The sequence below is a fragment of the Meleagris gallopavo genome, chromosome 27 (assembly GCF_905368555.1).
Source record: "Meleagris gallopavo chromosome 27, MGAL_WU_HG_1.1, whole genome shotgun sequence".
Lineage (NCBI taxonomy): Eukaryota > Metazoa > Chordata > Aves > Galliformes > Phasianidae > Meleagris > Meleagris gallopavo.
In genome coordinates this window covers 1,711,628-1,726,626 of record NC_139430.1, presented here as the reverse complement: position 1 = coordinate 1,726,626, position 14,999 = coordinate 1,711,628, and the positions used below count along the sequence as shown (strand labels likewise).

Genomic DNA, 14,999 nt, shown 5'->3' with positions numbered 1-14,999 from the left:
TGCATGGGGAGGTGGGCTGAGCCCCGACCCTCTTTTCAGTGCCATTCCTAGAGGCAAAACGTGCATCCCCATGTGCTGCTGCACCATCACCAGGCACGCAGTGAAGGGTCTGCCTGGCAAAGCAGCAGCGCGGGGCTGCCTCCTTTCTGTTGGCTCACTGTTACTAGAATACAGGCCCTCAAAATCCCCCTGGGTTTTTCTGCCTGAACAGCACTCTGAAAGTCCCATGAATACAATTCCTGACACAGGGGCTGCTCTGGATGCTGAACTATGCCTATCTTCCCCCAGCTGCTCCACATGGGTGCTCCTGGACTCTCATACCTCCAGTCCCACATCCCAGCAATCTTCCCCCAGGGAGCATCTCCTCTCCCTGGGAGCTGCAGCTTGCCAGGCTGAGGGCTTTGCTACCATGTTTCAAAAAGGGCTTTTCCATTCAGTAATTAATCAGGAGCTTAACCGCTGTGCTCCACGCCACTGAGAAAATGCAGCCTCCAGCTCCATGCTGGGCTTTGCTGCGTTCCTGTGCAATAGCAGCCACTCTGCATGGCTGGGTCGGCACCCCAGAGATGTAATTCACAGGGACAGCTCTGAAGCTGCTGTGTTTCATGCCATGGAGGGAGAAAAAATAAGCGATGGCAAGGACTTGTGTTGGGGGAGGGAAGCAGTTTCTGTGAGCTCGGTTGAGGATTCAGTGGATGTGCTGTAGCAAAAGCAGATACGAATATTATCTGTGCCAAGTCCTAATCTGAGTTCTTCCCTTCTGGGATGAGCCTTTGCCCCATTGGAAAGAATAGGGCAGGAGACATGAGGGTTACGTGGCACAGTCCCTTCCACGCTCTATCGGTGAGCAGTGCTGAGCTGGTGTCATCCCCACACTGTTTCCTACAAAAACAAGCCCACGGCTCACGGGGTCTGCAGGCAACTATGAATCATGGTCACAACCAGAGTCAACCCACGAGCAACCCGGGGCTGATGGTGACCAAAGTGCTTTGGTGTGCACCAGGTACCACTGCCACCAGTGGTGCTCAGATGCCCTCGGGGCACGCAGGGGTTGCTGGAGTGTGGGGCCACTGTCACTGGGGCAGGATGTGGTGCCTAACCCAGGTCTCCGGCTGAAAACATCATGAGGCACATCAGTAGAGAGACGAGCAGATCATTGCACAGGGGTTGACATGAGATTACCAGGGCAATCCCAGCACCGTCCCCTGCTCATGCAGCTCTGTAACCAGAGGGTCACAGCTCCTCCAAGCACACCCCAGACTCTCCCCGTGCATCTCTGCTCTCCTTCCAGGCTTAGGCTGTGGGACGATGGAGACAGTGCTTGGCACCCTGGGGAAGGTAACAATCCTGAGGATCCCCCCTTACTTCCAGAATCTCACCCAGCACTGTGGGACAGATTCTCTTCCACCCATCCGGCTCTTCACTGGAGATCCTCAGCACCCAACAGCATGACCAGCAGCTCTACGAATACTCTGTCACCATGGAAGCGGGGGAGAAAAACTGGCAGATCCGACTGGCAGTGTATGGTGAGACACCTTGCATTGTTGGGATGGTGGGAGCGTCCAGAACCCTCTGGTGAAGGCAGACCTCACCCTCATTTCCAGAGCCTCCAGCAGGACTGGGACTGGACCAGCACCTCCCCACCTCCAGCTGATGGCAGGAGGGCTGGATAGGATTTCTCAGCCTTTCTCTCTTCTCTCCACCCAGAGCCCGTGTCTGATCCTCGACTGGTTGCTGGCCAATGACAGCTGCACGGTCATCCTCAACTGCACAGCAGCACAAGGGGACAACGTGTCCTACAGCTGGGCCAGCTCTGAGGCCAGCACCTCACCACTCTGCACCCACAACGGCAGCCTCCTGCTGCTCTCCTACGATCCCACCAACAGCAGCCTGCCCTGCACCTGCACAGCCAGCAACCCCGTCAGCCGCCGCACCACCACCCTCCACTCCTCCACCTGCAGATCCGAGGAGCGAGGTGAGCCCCCAGGGATGCAGCTCCACTCTCTCCCCCACCTTCAGCCCCATGGGGGATTTTTTCAATTTGCTTTCTTCACCTCGGAGGAACCCTTGGCAGGAAAAGAAGCCACAGCACCTCTGTGGGCTGCGTGGCCATTCCCGTAAGCGCTGAGCTGTGCTCGCTGCGCCCCGCTGCCCAAGGCTCTTTTGAAACACACCAGGAGAGCTGGGGATGATGAGAACCTCAACTTTCCCCAGGAGGCTCTTGAGGCCAAAATCATGCTCTCTGTCATTGGGTTTTTCTTGCCCTCTCTTCCGACCTGGGGACTTTTGCTGTGGCTGTCCCTCACCCTGGGGACACAGCAGTGACACCACCTCTCTGTTGCCCACCCACATGGGGATCTCTCAATGCCCTGTGCCTGGCAAAGGTCCCCACATCATCTCTAGATCTCACTGGAGAGGGGAAGATGCTGACATGAGATACTGCAGGGCACATTTCCCAGCACTGGGTCCCTCCAAACCTTACACACACAGGGACACCCTTGTGACACATTAATGGCAGCCTCTGTCCCTTGAGGACTGGAGTGCAGAGCTCTGCCCCTGGGCTCCCCACAAAGCCTCCAGAGAGATGTCAGAGCCTCATCCGGCCCTCAGCAAGATTTTTTTGCTGGTGGTTGCATTTTGAAGCTGACTATAGAGAGTTCAGCTCAAAAAAAAAAAAAAAAAAGCATTTCCTGCTCCTTGTTATCGTTCTCTGAAATCCTCAGCCCCATAAATAGACAAGAAGGTACAGGGAGGGGTGGAGTTAAAGATGAGCTTCTCTTCTGGATGCTGACTGCTGACCTTCACTCTCTCTGAGCCACGGGCAGCTGGAGGACAGGGATGCTGCTGCTGGGGGTGGTGCTGCCCATAATGGTCCTGATTGTGCTTGCTGGGGCCTTCGCTGTGGCTTATGTGGCTGCAAACATGAGTGAGTGCAGAGCGTGGAGGCTTGGGGGTGACAGGAGCAGCTCACAGCTCCCGCAGGCTTGTGTTGGGGTACCCTCCTCCCACGGGGGAAAGGCTGAGTGGGACCTGCTTCTTTTTAAGCCTGGGGTAACAGACAGGAAGGAAACAAGCTTAAAAAAAAAAAGAAAGAAAAGAAAAAAAGAAAAAAAGAAGAAAAAAAAAGAAAGACATAGATACCTGCTTTGCTTAGTATGTGACATCAAGGGCTTTGTGTGGATGCTGCACTTCTCTGATGGTATCACACGGCTTCAAGGGGAAACATGTGATCTCAGCCCAAGCTCAAGAGAGCAACATCTCTGTAGAACACCCTGGTTGGGGGTGAACACCCTGAACAGTGACAAATTCACCAAGCCAATGAGCCCGTAGCCAAACGGCTGCGTCAGGGTTGGATGCAACATGGGAAAGACAGGGAACCCCATGGGGGGAGGAGTATGGGGTCAGCAGGGGTCCTGCTGCCACCCCATCCCCGTGGTGACTTTGCTGTGTCCGTGGTGCAGGACAACCCAGGGAGCAGTTGCTGCTGGCTGAGGACAGCACAGTGCATCAACTCTCAGGTGCAGCGGGTGGAGGTGAGTGAGCCCTGCAGGGTGCAGCATCCCAAAGCTGTGTTCTTGCAGTTCTATGGGCGGTGAGGTTGGAGCACAGGGTGCCAATGTAGCCTTGCAACAGGGGACAATGAGGTCATACCCACCCAGGAGTGGGGTGGCTGTGGGCTCCCCGAGTGTCACCTCCAGTAGGTCCACTTTACTTTGGGATTATTTTGGGTGCTGCCATCTCCCCAGCCCTCAGCATCCTATGGTGGCTCTGGGGATAAGCTCTATCAGGAGGCCTTGTAGTGCTGGAGGAAGGGGAGAGCAGCAAGCTGGCTGCCATTGCTCACTTTTTGCTCCCTGTACAGAAGCCAAAGTCCCCCTGCAGCCCTCCGGGCACTGATCACCCCACCTGCACCACCATTTATACCACATCCCTGGCCCCATACAGCTCTCAGGTAATTGGAGGGGGTTGAGGTGGGTCCCATACTGAGCACCCCGATCCCAGCACCTCGCTCACCCCACTTTGCCTTGCAGAGTCCCAACACGGAACCTATGACAGTTTATGCCAACGTGATGCTGCCCATCAGCTGAGCCTCCTCGTGGGGCAGGATGTGGCCAAACCCCACATCCCTGCAGGGGACCTTGCCCATCCCTGTGGAAATGGGGCACGCAGCTCCCAGCCCCGAAGCATTGAGCTGATGGTCGCTGGAGCAACGTGTATGGCTGAATGAAGGAAAGAAAGCAAAGAGAGCAGCGTGGGGACAAAGAGAGCACCATGTCCAGCACCAGGACAAGGGGTGGTTCAGGGCTGTCGGCTCTTTCCAGCTGTGCCATAATTCTACCACTGCTGGGCTCGGGCAGCAGAGCTGACCTCACCTGCTAGAGAAAATAAAGCGATAGGAAAATCTTTCAGGAAGGATTGTGAAAGAGCATGCAAGGGCTGCAGCTGGGTCAGGCTCTGGGGGAAGAGAAGGGCATTTCTACACATCTCAAGCTTCCTCTTCCCCTTATTTAAGCAAAAATCAGCTATGCTACTTTCTTGGGAAGTCTATGCAAAGATGCCATCACCCCAGGAGCACATCCCCATAACTCCTCTTCCTCCTCCTCGCCTAGTCCTCCACCAGCATGGGACAAAGGAGGAGCTTCCCTTAAGGGCTTGGTAACTATTTCTGTATCGGGCAATGATAACTTGCATGCACCCTGTGCTGAAGAAGTGGCTGCATTATCCCGCAGGATGAGCTAATCACATCCGCTGCTCCTGCTCACCCTCATGTGGCTCAACACTGGGGAGGAGCAACAGCTGAGCCTTTTCCTTCACCCCAGCAGAGAAATCATCACAAGTCCAAAGCCCCATTTGGCTTTGCACACTTCCCTTCAATTTTGATATGATGCCAGGGTCAGACTGCTTCCTGAAATAAGCCCAATTGGGGAAGTGGCTGATGTATCTCAGTTGACCCTCTGCTCTCCAGCCTGGCACAGCCATCCATGCCCCCAGCACCACATGGGTCCTCCCTCTCTATCCCCTTACCCTGGAAAGTCTGCAGAGCTGTGCTGCTGCTGTAAGGACCAGTGCCAGATGTGCCCACAGAGCAGTTCGTGCAGGTAGAGAGCTTGGCTCTCATCTCCCTTACGCTGCATGCCCCAGTGAACCATCAGTGGTCCATGAGCACCAGCACGCTGCTGGGTGTGACACTGCTCACACACATGATCATGCCTTGTGTCACCGCTTCTATGCTCTGCCTGAAGGCTTCTCACCTTTGGTTTTCATTCCATGCGTTCTATGGGATTTTCTTGCACTTCACCCCTCTTTGCAATGGGGACATCAAGTTGAAGTGATGGGGGGAAGGAAATCCGTGGGTTAAGTTCCAATGCTCTCCTCTCTGGGCTACAGGGACCAACCTGAGCACAGCCAGAAGCAGAGCAGCTGGCACAGCAGCCTGTGGGTTCTGCTTCGGAAGCTTTTGAACCTTCTGGATCAGGGCCTAAGATCACCAGGAACACCTGGAAGCCCTCTGAGAAATAGAACTGAGCTTAAGCAGAGGGACCTGCAGGTGGGCAATGAAATGCCCGCGAGGTGTGGTTAATGCAGAAACCCCCCAAGCACTCTATCACTGAAAAGGAGGCCCAGGGGAGACCTTATGACTCTCTCCCATTCTCTAAAAGGAGGATGTAGTGTGGATGGGGGTTGGTCTCTTCACCCAGAAAACAGCGATGAGATGGCAGGTGATGGCCTCAAGCTGCACCAGTGGGCTGGAGATGGCAGCCACCAGGGGGACCATGTGCACCTTCATCTATCTGCGCACCGGTGCTCTCAGCAGGGCAGGGAGCAGCTGGGAGCCGGGGCTCACCCAGATCTGGCCCCGAAATACACCGCTCCCCACTGACTGCTCCGTTCTTTCCCAGTCTGCACCAAAAAACGCACACACTATGGAAGTTCCATCCCCTGCTACCTGCTGGGCTCGGAAGAATTCCATTATCACACGTGCCTTCCTTAGGGATGGCATTTGGGGTGAGCCGACGGATGCAGAGGGAGGCATCAGAACGGACATTAGGAACAATTCCTTCTCCAAAGGAGTGGCGATGCACTGGTCCAGGGGCGGTGTCACCATCCTTTGAGGTTTCCCAGCACAGTGGGGATGTGTTGGAGCTGGGCTGATCTGAGAGTTCTGTTTGAACCACAATGATTCTTTCATACTCTCACTTCCTTTTGTCATTGGAAGTGGTAGTTCTTACCTGAGCAGGGATGAGATGTGTGCTTCCCTCGTGGGTGGGAGGCAGGGTGGGATCCTGCAGCTGGGGTTGTTTTGGGAACACCTAGGAGAACAGAGTTCTGACAGCGCTGTCTCATGCAGAGCCATCAGCACACAGTGCAGTGCCTTCTGTGAGGACAGATGTTGTTTTTTAACTCATTATTAGGGTTTTGCTGTGCTGTCCCAAAGCAGTTGGGCAGATCCCAGATCTTATCCTGATCCTACTGCAGATCCCACCAATGATGAGTGCCAGCTCCCAGCTCCAGCCTTGCCACATGCTGCTGCTCTCTGCATCCTTCTGCACCCCTCCTGTGTTGAGCTCGGGGTCTGTGCCCTATTGCCACCCATGAGCTGCTTCAGAATTTTCAGTACCTCCAGCTCTCACGTTTCCATTACGGGGTATTTAGGTCTGTTTCTGAAAATGAAGCAGCTTTCCTAGCTGATTTCCAAGCTGCCACGAACACTGGGAAGACCTGTGTGTCTCATTATGTCCTGGGCACAGAAGTAAACTTGAGGGAAGTGCAGAAGGGAAAATCACATGAATTCCCAACCAGCATTGGAGAGCCAGGAGAGGTCCCTGAGTCCTTCTGGGGTCCTGGCTTTGGCCAGATGCTGGCTCAGGATGGGGTTTGGTCCCCTGCAGGACAGAGATACTCTTTGTAATCAGAAACCAATGCTTCATGTAGGGTCTGCAGCTGGCTGTGACACTTGCAGGGGCAATGGGGTGCAGCTGTGATGCTGGTGGTGACCCCATGCCCTTGTTATCAGCCTGGACAGGGAACCCAAGGACATGCATCATGCAGCAGCACTTCCATCCCTTCCCTTCCATCCTTATCTCCCTCATAAACACTTCCCCATGGCCAGGGCAGCTTTTCCTTGGAGCTTTCACCAGGGAAGGAGTGTGGGCACAGCTGCCTTTGCCTAGTTTCAAAAATAAGCATTGGAGAGAGAACATCTCCTGGTACCAAGATTCATTCTTCCCAAGCTCTGAGGGGGAAGCTCCACTCCAGGATCAAGCAAGACAGAGGGGATTTGAAAATAGGAAGAATAACAGGACAGTATCTTCTCCCTCCTCAAAAGAGGGAAGTGTCAAATTCAAGGAAGAGGCCACCTGATTTCCACAGGCTCCTTTAGGTGAACTTGTCTGCCATGAATAGGGAACCTGCTTGACTTCTCCAAGCTGATCCCAATTCCTCCTTGCACTTTTGCTTCACCCTTTGCATGTTCCTGGTGCTTAGGGGATGTGAAAGTACAGACAGCAAGAAGGGGCTCAGGGAACAAAGATCCATCCCTGAGGGTGGAGGGCTCCACAAGCAGCACCCTGGAGCCCTGCACTCCTCCTCTGGGCTCAGCTGGGTTTTTCTACTCAGCGCGTGCCAGCAATGGGATGGATGTAGCTGGGGCAGAGGGCAAGTCTGTCACACCCCACCTTCAGAACCTGATAGGAGAATACTTGACCTGGAGCTTCCGTGGTGAACCCATATTGGTCATCAGATTGGGGGCATCTCCTAAACTCGTGTTTTCTGACAAATCCTTCGTGTTCTGCGTGGCCTTTCCCAAACAACGGCAGCTCACTCACCATCTAGCAGCTGAGGAGGGGTGATGCTGGCACCTGCTTAACAAAAAACCACGAAGTCAAAGTGAACTTCACCCTGCATGTGTACCGTGAGTGCTTTTTGCTTCCGGCCCCAGGCTGGAAGTGGGGTGGGGGAATTTGCTGACAGCCCCTTCAATTCTCACAGGTGAGCTGCTGGAGCCGATGGTGAGCTGCACCGGGTGGAACTGCTCAGCTGAGAGCTGCCTTTATGCACTGCAACACACAGTGGACCCCTCCCAGAGGACAGTTCCTTCTTTTGGAGCTACAATGATCAACCAGAGAGGCAGGGATGTGAGTGAGTGGTGGTGGTGGAGAGGCAGCACCCTGCGGATCTGGACCCGTTGCTGTACACCTGCACAGCACAGAACCCCGTCGGCAGCTGCAACACCAACTGTCTTTCCCTCTGCCCTTTGTGCAGGTGAGATCTCTCAAAGGATGCACACGTGGGGGATGCTGGGGATGTGCTGGGGACGTGCTGGGGACAGGACACATCCTGCAAAAGGTCCCCAGTCAGGGGCTTTATCAACGCATTCATTTCTCTCCTCCCTTCCCTATTCTCTTCCCCACACCACCAGAAAGCACAGCCCGCATCCCTGCTGCTGGTGAGTTGCTGCCTGTCTGCATCTGGTCCCCAAATGTCACAGAGTCCCCAAGGCACCACTGCCATTGCTATGCTGCCCCAACTCCATGCTGGAGACTGGGGAATCTGAGGCCAGGGCAGTTTACCTCTTCCTACAGCTCCTGGGGGATATCCAGGCTTTCTGAGCAGCTTCAGCATCATTCACTCTTTTTGCCTCTGGAAAATCAAGAGGGGAGATCTGAGTTGGACACAACTGTCCTGGAGCGCAGCAAGGAGGCAGAGCTGGGGTGAGCAGAGGTGAAAGGTAGGAAGGGTTTAGCAGGGCTTGAAGCATCCCTGCTCTGATGTTGAGCAGAGGTGCTTCGGGATGTGCCTGGGATATCCCTTTGTCGTTACCAGGACCTCCTTCTCTTCCCAGGCACCTTTTCCAACAGCCACACTGTCATCATAGCAGGATTGGTGATTGGACTGCTCTTATTCTTGGCTATCATCATTACCACTGTTAAATTAAAAGGTAAGGTGCAGGTCCACAGCTCCCTGCCTGGCAGCATGTGGGCTACTGCTAACAGGAGCCCCGTGTCACTTCGCTCCATGCAGGAGGAGCCATGACCTATCTGTTTCTGCAGCTCCCAGAGCAGGTAGGATTCCTGGCTCCCTCAGCCTCCTTCCTTGTTTATTCTTGAGATCCGGAGGAAAACCATCCATCACCACAGCTTGGGTATGTAGCTGTTCCCAGAGCTCCAGATGCTTTCACCCCCTCTGTCTGTGTGATCCCATTGTTGGTTCCTAGTCGTGCTTGGGCTTGCAAGCCCCCAGTGTTCCCTGTGCCTTCACCCTGCATGCACGGTGACAGGGAAAGGTGCCCACGGTCCTTTTTTGGAGACCTTTATGTCCTCCCCAAGGGAAGAAAGCAGAGCCACGAGGACACCTCCAAAGCTTGAGGGATTCTGGGGACAGGAGGGAGCCAGGCAGGGTGCAGAGAAGTCGAGCAGCGAGGTGGCTGCACCCCATCCAGAAAGAGAAATGAGCCCCTGCAGCACCTGCCCAAGCTGAGCATCCCCTGCCTGCAACAGCTGCCTCAAACTGCTGCTGCCTGGATTCCTTGCTTTTGGGAGCTTTGCAGAAGGAGTTCCATCACCTTTGCATCAGTTCCACCAGATGCTGAGGCTCAGGGTCCACATCCAGCCCTGAACTGGGTGCTGTTCAATCCTGCGGGACCAACTGTTGTTTCCACTCCCTGGCATCCAGGGCCATTCAGTGGAGGATGTGCCATGCTGCCAAATCACTGCCACAGCTGTGTGCTGATTCCGAGAATCTCATGGACCTCTGTCGTGTGCATGTTTTCTTCTTTCCATAAGCTGTAATAAAGCTGATGTAAGCAGGGGAGCTCCTGCCCAAATGGGTTGTGCAGGCACATCCAGCACCTGGAGCAAGGGTTTCTCCTAGCCGTTCTTTGGGGCCCAGCCCTTCCGTGGGAAACAGCAAAACGCTGCACAAACAGAAGTCCACGTGGCTGTTTCAGATTATAGAAACCGAAAATCTGACCCTGAACTCCAAATACAGGATGTAAACCCATCCTCCTTCTCTGTTTGATGGTGCTGACACCAATGCTTTCTGAAATGGTACTTAAAATGGAGAAGAAAATGCATGAAAGCAGCCATAGATCCTGCATGTAAATAAAAAACTGATTGCCACAGCAAGTTGCTTTGGCTGCCTTTGGCTGCAGGTGCATGGCTGTGGTTTTGCATGGGAACCCTGCAGCCATCCCAGTGGTGCAGCAGTGATGCTGCTGCCAGCACTGGGGCTGGCCCTCTAATTGTGTGTCTTTGCAGGGGCTGCAGCAGAGTACATAAGGTCAGTGCTGTCCAGCAGGTGAGTCCATCTCTGTCCTTTTTGTGCATGGGATGGTGCAGGATGGGTCTGCACAGCCCTGGGATGGGGACAGCACAGGGGATGTGTGGTGGGGACACAGAGGAAGGACAGCAGCTGGACAACCCCAACTTCAACTGCTGCTTCCTCCTGGGAACTCAATGGGCGACAGCCACTGCCACCTGCCTGCACTTCCCCTGTGCCATCAGTGACCAGCACATCCACTGGGATGTGTTCCTTTCCCACTGAGATCAGGGGTCCTAAGGCCGTGGAGCTGTGCCCATTCTGTGCCCTGAAAACATTTAAGTAACTTTTTCCACAGATGCATGCATGGAATTTCCCTAGGGCGCAGAAAGGTGACCCAAAGAAGTCGCCAGCCTGAGGGGTGGAGACCTTCAAAATCATTTATGCCACCGTCCAAGACATGGCCCAGGTGAGTTGATGCTCGTGGCCATCCCTGGGTGCTGAGACCCTGAGACCCCGTGGCTGGGTCACAGTTGGATGGAGCAGCTCATCCCATGGCAGCATCACAGTGCCTTGATGCAGAGGCGTGGGATGACACAGCTCCCAGGAACCAAAGCAAAGCTTTGCCTGTTTGCAGTTGCAGATAGATGATGAGAAGATGAGCAGCAGCACATTGGGGTGCTGGGAGCAAGAGAAAAGCCCCTGTTTGATGGTCGTTGAGCTGCATCCCATGGCACAGCCCTGCAGTGCCCACATGTCTGCTGTGAGCATGGATCCCTGCCACTGGGGAGCCATCCCCATCACGGACACAGTGCTCATCTGAGACAAGAGATCTGATTGTGTGTTGCCATCTGGGTGAGATTTGGGATCCTATATCTGCCCTCTGTGGCCACACCAGGGGACATGGACCAAAACTGTGGCTGCACACCCAGCCTTGCCCTGCAGAGAAGTTGCTCCTTGGATGCTCCTGCAGAGAGAAGCCTCAGCAGAGGCTGTGCAGAGGGACGGGACGGCTCAGTGAAACTTCAGCCACATTTTTTTTTTTTTCTTTTTCTTTTTAACTTGCTGAATATTTTAATGCTTCGGTTATTGAACAAAGAAAGTAAAAATAACACTTTGTAAAATGTGGTAGAAGACCAAGTGTGAGAACACACACCTCTGCCATGCACTGAGTTTCCACGGCACTGCTTGCAGCGACCTCACAGCCCCCGCAGTGCCCATCCACTACACCCAGCACAGCTCTGTGCTGCAGTTCAGCTATGGCTGGTCCTGCAGGAGATGGTGCAAGGCTGCACTGGGAGGGAGGGGGTTCGCTCTCAGGGGAAAACGTGACAAGGAATGTGGCCTGGTGCCATTCTGCACAACTCCTTGTATATACTGGTATGTGAAGCACTGGAGCTTTGTGGTTGCAAGCAGCTCTGAACCCCCCTGAGCAGCCCCCAGCCTTTAGATCCTGCATGGGGAGCACAGCTGGGGCTGCTCCTTAGCAGGGCTGGGCTGCAGGGGGGGAATGTGTTGCTTTGCATTGTCCCAGTGCCCCTCGCCATCCATTTCCAGACGGACACATCTTCCCACGTGCTGCTTCCCCCGCTCTTTGTCTTGTCTGCACGGATACTGAATTATTCAGGGATGGAACCGGAGATCCTTTGAAGTGCCTGGCACAGGAGAGCCCTCTAGGAGCTGCCAGAATAGAAATGCAAGACACATCTGAGCTCCATTTCTTTCTGCTTCTTTTTTTTTTTTTTTGATGAAAAGCATCTTATTGACAAACCCACGGTGCGTTTTCTGCATTTTCACAGCATGGTCATATACGGTTCGTTTTTCTGTTTCTTAAATTCATACTCATCAATTAAAAACAAATTTAATGCTCTGTGGATCATGTGTTTATCCAAAGGGTTCATCTGTGTGGCATCAAATCCGTCCCAGCTCTCTGCTGCCGAATGGGGCTGTGCACAATGTAGTGTGTGGCACTGGGGCATCGCCACCTCCGTTGCCCTTTCTCCGTTGCCCCATCACAGCTTCAGAAATGCCCCCGGGGATAATTTTAGGCCATGAATCACCCCGTGATGTTGCCGACACCTTCATGTTCACAGGAAGCCGTTGGCAGGGCAAAAAAGGGGAAGGAAGGCACTGTGGGGCCTCGGGGGGAGGGGGGTTCAGGAGAGGATGGAGGCGAAAGGAGCGGGGCGCGGGGGACTCTGCCTTGCTGTGCTCTGTGTGGGTGTTGGTGAGTGGGGTTGGGGGTTGGGGGCTGCCCCAAAACCCAGGGTGAGGTGGGAAGGAAGAGGAGGATGTGGGAGAAGAGTGGGTGGTGTGGTGTGAAGTTAGCAGGTGTGACACCCAGCACGCAGAGCGGCGCTGCAAAGCCAGGCTCCAGGAAGCCAAACTGCGAGCTCAATCTTTGCTTTGATTGCTGTCCTCAGCCCTTTGCACATCTTCGGGGCTCTCTGCATGTTCCTATGTCCCGGCCCTACTGCACACCAGAGTGCAGCCATTTCCACTAACAGCTTTCCTGCCTCCAGTGGCTGCGTCACCGTGAGCGCATGGCCACGATGTCCCCATTGCTGCAATGTGCCACTGGGCACGCTCAGACTGCTGGGAAATATCCTGCACACCCCGGCCAGAGGTGTAAAGCCCTGCGGTACCACCACCCTCACACTTTCCCTGCCAGCACAATGCTGCTGTCTCCAAAAATCCCCCCCCGTGTCATTTCCCCACTATGCACAGCCCCCACCACAGCGCTGCTCTCATTATCACTTTCTTCGTTAGCGAGTAGTTGGGAGATTTGAATCGGTCTTCCTGTGAGCTCCTGACATTTGAAAGCACGGTGTTGGTGTTGCTGAGGCTATTCAACCCTAATGTGAATTAATGAACTTTGTTCTTAGCACTCGCCCTCAAGGGAGAGGATCAGGGAGATAACAACATCACCCAGCACAGTGATATCTCGGAGGCTACGGGAGCTCCCACTACAGCCACCTGGGATGTGAGCGGGCTGACAACAGGACCAGTGGGCTCCCCCAGCCCCTCTGATACTGGGAACCTCACCACCATCACTGTGCCACTGCAAGCAGATGCCCCAGGGAACCAAACCCGTGAGTCTCATGAAGAAGAAACGTGGCTTGAGGATGCGCCACTGCCCTGGAGGGTCCGGCAGCCCCCAGAGACACTGGTGCTCTGTTTTGGGCAAGGAGCCCTCAGCTCTTGTCTCTTCCCATAGGAAACGAATCGGGTTTCCCCATCAGGTACTGGTCCCCCATCATTTTTGTGGTCCTTGCTCTGCTCGTGCTCTTCTTCACCTACCGCAGGACCAAAGGCAATGGTGAGTTGCTGTGCTGGGGGGCACCAGCACCACCCAGGCTCCACAGGAAAGGGTGTTGGCAACCTCAGAGCACCCAAGAGCATCACAGAAATGCTGCAAAGCATCACCTCCCCTTGCTCAGTTCCTGCTCAGTTTGGCACCTTTTGGGCAACCCTGTGCCATCTTTGGCCTCAACACAGAGCCAAGCAAATCCCAAACTTTCCCAGCTCATCTCTGGAGGAGCTGCCTGGTTTTTCAGTTTTTTTTCAGCCTCCTAATTGTAACATGTGTCTGCTCTCTCCCACAGGGTCACAAGAGCCAACTACCTCCATCAGTGACTTTTCAGGTGAGATTTTTCAGCCGCTTTCTTGCTGGAGCATCCTTTATCCACTCCTACTGCTTGGATTCACCTCCACTCATTGCATTGCAGATGTGGCCGACCCAGAAAATGACACAGCTTTGACTGTTCCTGCTGCCCAGGTTGCTCTTCCAACTGCTCTTCCTGACTCCTCCCCCCTCCCCCCCTCTCCCCCCCAAACTGCTTTGGGCAAGCTGCATTCTGTGCCTCAGTTTCCCCTCTGTGGTGCACAGGGATGAGGATGCTCAGCACTTTGTGCTGTTGTCCCTCTCTTGCAGAAGAGATCAGACAACCCTCTGCCCCAGGAGCTGAGCAAGACTACCCCCTGCCAGCCAGCCCCCTCCTCAGAACAGCTTTCCCAGGTATTTTACCCCATCCCTGATGCCACCAGCCCAGAGCTTCGGGGCACAACCTTGGGTGCACCCAAAGCATTGTGCAGGGGTGGGTTTCAGATGCTCTCAAGGTGTTCTAGGGTTTGTGTCCTGCTCAGCATCTTTTGCTTTTCAGCAGCCCACGAATCCCACCGCTGTAGGCGCTTCCCTCTGCTCTGGGGTTCCTGTTGATGACTGAGTGTGAAGCAGGGGAATCATCAGCTTTTGGACACCCTGAAGGAGCACGAGGCCACTCCAGTGGGACAAACTGTGCCAACACACCTGGGCAGGAGACAGATGGATGCTAGAGGATGCGAGCATCATACACCACCTTGGTCCAGCCAAAGGATGCTCCAGTGCATGGCCACCTCCCTGCAAAATGAGGACCTGTGTGAGACGTGTACATTTACTGCACCCAAGGATAGGTCTTGGGGGTGTCACAATGGAACCAATAAAGCAGCCTTTTGCCCCAGAAATCCTGGATTTTCTGCACCCTGTGCATCAAGCTGTCGTTTACTCCCACGTGGCCCAGCACACAGGAGGAGTGGGGGCAGCTAAGGACTTACATGCAGAGAAAAGGGGAATGGTTGGAAATGTTGGTGCTAAATTATTCATCTGGGGGAGAGATCATGCAGCGAGCAGCAGCCCCATCTGCCTCTTACTCTGCTCCCTCCATGCACAGCAAAGTGCAAGGTGCAGGCCCCCAGGGTGATGC

At 54.4% G+C, this 14,999-nt stretch overlaps 2 protein-coding genes and 1 pseudogene across 7 annotated transcripts; all 3 read left to right on the top strand.

Moving 5' to 3' along the window:
• The first annotated feature begins 1,308 nt into the window (after positions 1 to 1,308).
• On the top strand, positions 1,309 to 4,221 carry LOC104914408 (signaling lymphocytic activation molecule-like). Its single transcript, XM_085209547.1, is given in 9 exon segments — positions 1,309 to 1,394; positions 1,396 to 1,526; positions 1,708 to 1,723; positions 1,725 to 1,975; positions 2,816 to 2,926; positions 3,462 to 3,510; positions 3,512 to 3,533; positions 3,863 to 3,952; positions 4,032 to 4,221. Coding segments are annotated over 9 exon segments (813 nt in total). The 3' UTR covers positions 4,089 to 4,221.
• Positions 4,222 to 4,223: 2 nt separating this feature from the next.
• LOC116217462 (SLAM family member 5-like) lies at positions 4,224 to 12,125 on the top strand (annotated as a pseudogene). The gene is made up of 5 exons (XR_014879867.1): positions 4,224 to 7,912; positions 7,990 to 8,262; positions 8,843 to 8,938; positions 9,051 to 10,726; positions 10,895 to 12,125. The product of XR_014879867.1 is annotated as an SLAM family member 5-like (transcript).
• Positions 12,126 to 12,402: 277 nt separating this feature from the next.
• LOC104914410 (uncharacterized) lies at positions 12,403 to 14,760 on the top strand. 5 transcript variants are annotated; one of them, XM_010723878.4, is made up of 7 exons: positions 12,403 to 12,484; positions 13,143 to 13,349; positions 13,475 to 13,576; positions 13,863 to 13,901; positions 13,986 to 14,035; positions 14,192 to 14,275; positions 14,424 to 14,760. In XM_010723878.4, the coding sequence occupies exons 1-7, from the start codon at positions 12,424 to 12,426 to the stop codon at positions 14,481 to 14,483; spliced, it is 603 nt and encodes a 200-aa protein (XP_010722180.2). In that variant the 5' UTR covers positions 12,403 to 12,423; the 3' UTR covers positions 14,484 to 14,760. The 5 variants fall into 5 exon arrangements, with proteins under 5 accessions (XP_010722180.2, XP_010722179.2, XP_085066225.1 ...); XM_010723877.4 differs by having other exon boundaries at positions 14,421 to 14,760; XM_085210099.1 differs by lacking the exon at positions 13,986 to 14,035.
• The last annotated feature ends 239 nt before the right edge of the window (positions 14,761 to 14,999 follow it).

What these genes read in the sequence shown, in the direction of transcription:
- LOC104914410 (XM_085210098.1), top strand. Translation starts at nt 12,424, where the DNA reads ATGGAGGCGAAAGGAGCGGGGCGCGGGGGACTCTGCCTTGCTGTGCTC. An exon ending in TGTGCTCTGTGTGGGTGTTG is followed by an intron (nt 12,485 to 13,142) that starts GTGAGTGGGGTT and finishes CTTTGTTCTTAG; the next exon opens with CACTCGCCCTCAAGGGAGAG. An exon ending in CTCCATCAGTGACTTTTCAG is followed by an intron (nt 13,902 to 13,985) that starts GTGAGATTTTTC and finishes ATTGCATTGCAG; the next exon opens with ATGTGGCCGACCCAGAAAAT.